Source organism: Ascidiella aspersa, chromosome 1 (genome assembly GCF_963924565.1).
Source record: "Ascidiella aspersa chromosome 1, kaAscAspe10.2, whole genome shotgun sequence".
Taxonomy (NCBI): domain Eukaryota; kingdom Metazoa; phylum Chordata; class Ascidiacea; order Phlebobranchia; family Ascidiidae; genus Ascidiella; species Ascidiella aspersa.
In genome coordinates, this window is record NC_139447.1 from 11,290,036 (window position 1) to 11,297,322 (window position 7,287).

General features: G+C 37.3%; 1 protein-coding gene across 1 annotated transcript; it reads right to left on the minus strand.

Moving 5' to 3' along the window:
• Nucleotides 1-268: 268 nt before the first annotated feature.
• Nucleotides 269-4,864, minus strand: LOC146167490 (uncharacterized). Its single transcript, XM_083389018.1, has 5 exons — nucleotides 4,751-4,864; nucleotides 4,011-4,282; nucleotides 2,198-2,342; nucleotides 1,594-1,700; nucleotides 269-979 (listed from the first exon to the last, which is right to left on the minus strand). Exons 2-5 carry the CDS (start codon nucleotides 4,269-4,271, stop codon nucleotides 740-742), a joined length of 753 nt encoding a protein of 250 aa, XP_083245144.1. The 5' UTR covers nucleotides 4,272-4,282; nucleotides 4,751-4,864; the 3' UTR covers nucleotides 269-739.
• Between the last annotated feature and the right edge of the window lie 2,423 nt (nucleotides 4,865-7,287).

Consider the following 7,287-nt stretch of genomic DNA (forward strand, 5'->3'; position numbering starts at 1 on the left):
AACCTGATGACGCAACCACTCAGCTGTCTGGAATCACAACGACACACCGCAGTTCGCCATTCAAAGCTGGCTGAGGCTTGTCATTGGAAAGCAGGGTTGTGCGGTCGGCGTAGACCATATGGTGCTGCTGAAGAAATCAAGGGAAAAAGGTCACGTAATAGGTTTTTTGTGCGTTGCAAGTTCTTCGTTTTTTTTGCACGAACGATATCAATCAAAAAGTGTAATGAGCGAAACAGGATGTCGCGAGAAGTTTGTCACAACGATTCGCATTACAGAAAAACAACAATAACAAACAAACACAATATCACAAATTTAAGACCCTCTGATACTTGGGGTCTGACAAGGGTAGGACATATACCCTTTTTAAACCAGCGCCAGGATATACAATTAATACGGTTCAACAGGCCTCAAACGACAAACTAAATTAAATTGCTATTTTGGGACTAATACGCACCACACCCTTCAAAATGTTGTACTCTTGCACTTTGGCAAGGGTTATATACAATCACCACTACGTGTTTCAGGAGCGGTACATGAAATCATTGCAAAAGAAGATGGTCTAATTTTTGTTTACCTTTTTGAACAAATAAAAGAATAGTCCTTGCTGGGCCTGTCCTACTCGAGGTAAATCGCTTGATGCATATAAAACAAACACTTACCATTTAATATAATATAAAAAATGCATTGAAAGTGACAAATACAGAAACTGTAAAAGGTTTCGTGCGTCGGTTAAAATAGGTTAATGAGTAAGCTTCCAAGCGGCTAACGCACTGAGGCACGTAATGACGCAAAACGTGAACATGACTTCCTTCTTAATCCGCTGCATGATGGGATGCTGTTCCATGACGTCACGGAACAGTTTTGCTCCCTTGTTTTTGTGCGGAAAGGGCACATCCGGTTGGTCGACCCCAAGAAACTTGCAAAGCGGTGCCCAACCTTCTTCCACCCTGAACACCAAAAGTTTGTCTTTGGGTGCGTTCTGCAAGAACAAAAAAATGGCTATATGTTTCCATATCTTACCTTAACGTTACCGACAGATACGCTTTTACATACAATCTCAAGTCCTACATTCAGGTCAATCGGCAATTTGACTCTTTTAGTTGTTCCGCGAAGCCGTCGGTTTACTTTTATTGCTTACAAATAATCTGGTGAAATGTTTGACCTCAAGATTTTAGACGTACTATCAGCGATATTTTTTGGAGCAATAGGGTTATGTTTAAGGAGCAACTACGTCAAAATTGTGCCATGTAAAGTTACAAAAGCATTATTTTTACTGGTGTAAGGATTACCAAGTTTGACCTTAAGACTTTGGACGAACTACCAGCGCCATTTTGTGGATCAATAAGGTTATTTATAAAAGGATTTACGTCAAAATTGTGTGATGTAAAGTTGCAAAAGAATTACCTTTTACTAATCTATGTAAAAACGCTAAAAAAAATTATTATATATAAACTTTGCAAACATGCCAAACTAAAATATGTAAAGTCGGGTTGATGTCTATTTTAGGCAAAAGTTCACAGGCTATATTGAACAATTTTTTAGACACCCTAAAGTTAGAACGAAAAGGAAGAGAAACCAGTGTACTGCTCTTACAGTCAAGACGTGGGCATTGTGTTGTCTGTACTTGATTTTCATCAGCATCTCGTTTTGCCTGACCTTTCTGAATATGCCGTCAGCTCGAATGCCGCAAACGACGTTGACTGGGTAAACAAAGACTATAACCATTGAATAAACATTGGGTAAACAGGCGCCTGTTAAACATTTTTACGTGTGGCAGTGTAAACGAACATCCAGCAAGTAAAACATTTTTTTCTTTATCAAGAAGTTAATTTTTTTTTTATATTTTAGCTAATGAGCTTAATAAAGCAGGAATATATTTTAAAATAATAATAGTGCGAACACAACCGGTTAATAAGTTTTTTTTGTTTATGTCCAGGGTTGACAATTTTGCTGCAATATTACACTTAAGTGTTTTTTGCCCAAGTTCAAATTCGAGTTTACGAAAATTTGATAAACTTGGAACGATTGGACGACGCTTTAACATACACGTGGTTAGGGGTCAACTATATATGTTGGCAGTAAAACGTAAGAAGCTTGCTTGTGCTAAGCTTGTGTTATTGTGCGCCCCGCAATGTTTTGCAGATACGCGGAACGAGTTTTTGTGACGTACTATACACTTTCGTTAAAACCAACGTACAAGTCTGACGCAGGTGTCTTTTCAGCCAGTAGGCCGCCGGCGAGAACACGTCGATAAACCGAAAAAATAGGTTCTCGTCGAGTTCCCTGATTTGCTTTTCCATGCTACGCCACCAGCTTTCTTCGTCTCTTATGGTCAGGATAATCTGAAAAGCGTCGATAATAATTTATCTTTACTCTTTATTGGCTGCTTCTCCATAACACGTGCTTTGCTGGCTTTTCAAGGCTAATAATTCACAATAACCAAGACGTTGACTTACCTATTTATGCTTTATAATTTTGCTTATTGTCGACAATTTATAATTTTGCTTATTGCCGACAATGTTATTTTGCAACCTGTGGTGAGGTGCAGATTAAGTAGTATGACAAGCTTAATATCACAAATACTATGTACGAAAACTAAACTTATTTGTAGTTTAACAGTATAGACTTTCTTGTCTCCGTCAAAATCAGTCACTATAGGTATAACCTATAGTATAACCTATAACCTATAGTGACTGATTTTGACTGAGACAAGAAAGTCTATACTGTTTTGCTACCATTCGAAGTCATTGTCGTCACTAACGTGCATTAGGGCGAGGGGATATCTTCTTTTTCAAATATTCGGTTTGCATATTTGTAGTTTGTTTCAATTTTTGCCGTCGCGATCGACATTTCTCCTAGCTTGATTAGTATTAACCACACGACAGATCAGCCCTAAAAACGCAAGATTATCTGACTGCCAATTGGTCTTAATTCATGTTAGAGCGGTACCACGAATAGACTGACGAAAAACGCGACCATAGGAGAGCGCGAATAACTATGTTCCTCCGGTTCTGTTCAAATTAACTATGAGGATATTTATGTTTATTATAAGCTAAGCGTTAAGCCAGTTGTTGTTCGTACGATCACCCGAAGTGTTGTTTCTCGTTTTACAAACCCTTCCTTATAAGTATATGCCTCGTACTGCCTACCGGATTATTTAATAGGAGCGTCTTTTCGTCAAGAATTTTAAACTAAATATTTTAGCTTTGTTTTGGAGAAAGAACATCAAACAAAGCATTAGTTCTTATTGATATAGAATAGTAAGAGATTGTAGCTGTTCCTCTCATCGATAAATTGAGAGGGAAAACAGGCCTTGGCCTTTAGGACATTATCAATCAAGTTTAGTTACTTTGACTTGTTGCCTTGTTAAGATTAATTACTGGCGCCAAATAGAAAAGCGAGTTGCCTCGCCTTTGGTTACTGTTAAAATAAACCAACCTTACAACATACTGGTACAATGATAATGAAAGCACAGAAGGAAAGGGTGCCAACTAAATTACGTTTATCAATAAGAGCGCGTGTAGCAGAGTGGAATTGCTTTTCGAATAACGTCCACGTATATTGGCGAACGCGTGCCTGAGGAATCGTTAGCAACTTTTATCGCCTCTTATTCTTTGCACTTGCTGTTGTACTTCATGCATTTTAGTCGCATTTATTCTTACTCCGAACTGCTGAAACAACGGTTGTGCGAAAGCTCGTTAATTTTAAAATACATTTTTTTTTATTCTAAAGACACATGTTGCTATCGAACAATATTTGATATAAATAAATTTAGGCATTTTGCACACTTTTGATTTACTTTGCAGTGCCATCAGAAGCACTGTACTGAATGTCTAGTTTTTAGAATTCTATTAACTTAAATTCTATTTATTATAACCTCAGCGACTGAACATTATTTACTGCGCTTAAACCAGTCGCCTTACACAATAAAGTCAACGCTCTATAGAAGGCGCTTTTTTGCAATTCAGCCTACTGCAAGTGAATCCCATACGGCCCAAAACGTAGTATACCTTAGAATCAGGAAAGGCCTTGTGTATCTCCTCCCAGTAGTGAAGGGCCGGCATGTCAATGACTGCATCCACGTCATCGGCGTACATCTTCTGGAACATCTCGGTGCTGCCCTCCAGCGACATGATCCTCTCCCACTCGGAGTTGTGCAGCCAGGCATGCTCCAGAAAATCGTACACTCGAAAGCCTAGCAGGTCGAGAGCGGCCGTTAGCGACTTGGTGCCGGTTTTCGAGAAGCCGGCCGCTATGACCTTTAGCCCCATTGTATATGAGTCTGCGGTGAATAGTACAAAGGTAAACGTTTGTGGGGCAACGGTTTCTATATACCCAAACGACAAGACGATAGTGGACAATAATACGGCGTGTTTTGTCTATACGCAACTTGTATACTTTAGTGGTTAGATAAATTGTTTGGCTTGAGTAACCACTCCCTTCGAATATATTCTTTGCTCAACGTTTTTTGTACTGTCAACTGCTTAAAATACGGAAACCTGTCACGCTAATGTTTCTGTAAATTATCCACTTGTCCCTTGAACGTTAAGCTGGTTTGTCGTAAATTTTCAACGGTTATTTTACAGTTATTTTTAACATTTCAGTTAAACAAAATTAGGACGTCTACCCGACACAAAACGATTGACAAACAGGATAATGTCAAAAAATCTGCCCGTACATCGATCTTTTTGTGTTTACATAGCGGCGATAAACTTCGAACCTTTATAAAAACCTCTACAATTTTATTCACCTTTTTCTTTATTTTATCTCTGTACAGTCGTTGTAGAACAACACTTCTATTGAGCTGTCCGACAAAATTCGTGCTGACCTGTTGTACTTATGGCTAGTACTGGTGGGTGTCCCGAGAAAACTGATACAGCTCGCCCATTATGTTCGATAGTTGGACGCCTGTTTTGAAAGGGCAGTAGAGTGGAGGTGAAAATATTTTGTTATGCCAGACGTCTGTGGATGAATGGGTGATCAGCCCACGGTTGCCGTCACCCATATTACTGACATACATTTGGCTGTATAGCTATACCCTAATACAGTAGTTCGTAACCTTTTTCCTTGTCCCTTTTAAATCACCAACCAATTCTCGCAACCCCTTCTAGAATTGCTAACATTATAAAACAACTGTAATTTTATTTTTATTTTTACTTTTGTACAAGTAACTGATCACACAGTAACACAATACCAAAATGTAAGTTAGTTTTAGCCTAAATTTAATTGAGCATAGAAACAAATTACAGTTATACATTTTCTGTGTCAGATTCAGCATCACCACCCCTACCTGGAATAGTTCTCTCATCCATTGGGGTTGCGAGCACCCCTGGTTAAGAAACCCTGCCCTAATGTAAGGCCATCGCCCCTGGAACTGCTTAGCACTTCTGAGTGAAGAGCAGATTGGAAATTAAGAAAACCTGGCGCAACTCTGTTTTGTGTATGAAACGTTTTTGTGTATGAAAACATTGAGACAAATCTGTGCAGGTATTAATAATGACGAATTTAATTTTTTTTTTCGGCAGGCGACGACCGTCGTCACTTGAGTTACATTGGTCAACATTGCTTTTACTAACAAAAATAAAATCTACTTTGTATAACTAAACGAAAAGAAGAAAGGCCTGCACAAATAAAAGGTAATCTACACCGTGAAAAATAGTTAAAGTTGATAGTTATAAAATATGAACAATAATAATTAATTATTATCAAACTGAATCGGCCCAATACTGCTGAGCATAAACCATGATTTTACCTACCGGTTAAATAGAGGCCGATAGAAAATTTGTTGTTTTACAACCGCTATTTATAAATCAATATATTATCTTCCACATTTGAAACACGTCTTTACCGTTTTATCAAAATGTTTTATTTAGCAGTAAATCTATACTGAACAACGTTAGCCAAAACGTTTGCCGAACTCTTAACTGGTGTTTCCTAACGTAGTTGTATTTCTTTTGATGACATTAGATCAGGGATGCATAACAGTGTCTGTTGATTAGAGGCCTACTTTTGTTATTTTTTTCAAACTTCACATACTTTTATCTGTCTTAATTTGTGTGTTTTAGTAAGTTCGTTCATATCAAAGGCGCTGTATGTTATAGCATGTTGCACTGCGTTACTAACGAAGTGCGAAGTGTTATATAAATGTCGCTATTTTAAACAATAAGCGATTCTTTTTGTGTGCCTAAGCCCATTTCGTTTAAATCAGTGGTTTTTAACCAGGGTTCGAGCGAACCCTTGGGGTTCGACGCAGCTGTTTCAAGGGTTCGGCGAGAACGCCCTCTGAGACATAAATGCTGTTATTTCAAGGTAAATTCGAATCTCTTTTATGTGCCAAGGTGTCATGTAAAGTTCCTACACAGGTACCGATTAAATCGGACTTAAGCCATCGATTAAACATTTCGCGCTACATTTGTTTAGCATTCCGTACAGCTGTCACACAACTAGGCTAAATATAACCACCTCACTGGAAACTGTAGTGCAGTATGTACGTGAAATTCAATTTGTAGTTGGGACGCATACTATGTTAATTAAATATTTTATTTTATTTCTTTATGGCAAATTCAGGCGGACATCACGCAAATGGCTTCTTTATTCAAAAATGTCCAATGATGTTTTAGACAAATTTTTTTAACGTGTAACGATTAGGCTATATATATTATGCGAGGTTCTTTTAAAAATCAAAATATTTTTCGCATATTATGCAAGTGGTGATTTTATGTAAAATTTCATGATTCTTTTTCTACCAAAAGCATTTATTTATCTATTCATTGACAATTGTTCTCAGCACAGCCATTACAAGGCCAGTAATCAACTTAAACGCATAAAAACAGTAGGTTGATGTTTGTGGCTTGTGATAAAGTAGACTTTATCAGTTGTAATCCGTCAAGGACAATGTAGCTTGATATTGTACGTTTGTTTATTCATATCACCGATGCTTGCAGATTGAGACATGCAATTGTTTATACAGACTAAATACTATTCAGAGAATGGGAGTAATGCTTTTCGTGGTGAATATAAAAAAGAATCACTTATGTCAAATCAAAATTTCAGCTATCCTACTGATTTTTTATAAGTAAGTTAAAAATATGCCCACCATAAGCTATTAAGCCTAATGTTTAAAAATTTGTTGTTTTTTCGGAATTTTCAAACCAATAATTTTGTAAGAAGAATTATCTTCAACTAAGGCATCACTTCTCCTTTAAATTAATATTTTGCAAATTTCAATAAAATAATTGCAGTTTAGTCTGTACTTGAGCTGTATTCGGAACAACATGATTTTTTAAG

What these genes read in the sequence shown, in the direction of transcription:
- LOC146167490 (XM_083389018.1), bottom strand. Translation starts at nt 4,271, where the DNA reads ATGGGGCTAAAGGTCATAGCGGCCGGCTTCTCGAAAACCGGCACCAAG. An exon ending in AGGCCTTTCCTGATTCTAAG is followed by an intron (nt 2,343 to 4,010) that starts GTATACTACGTT and finishes GACGCTTTTCAG; the next exon opens with ATTATCCTGACCATAAGAGA. An exon ending in ACAATGCCCACGTCTTGACT is followed by an intron (nt 980 to 1,593) that starts GTAAGAGCAGTA and finishes TTGTTCTTGCAG; the next exon opens with AACGCACCCAAAGACAAACT.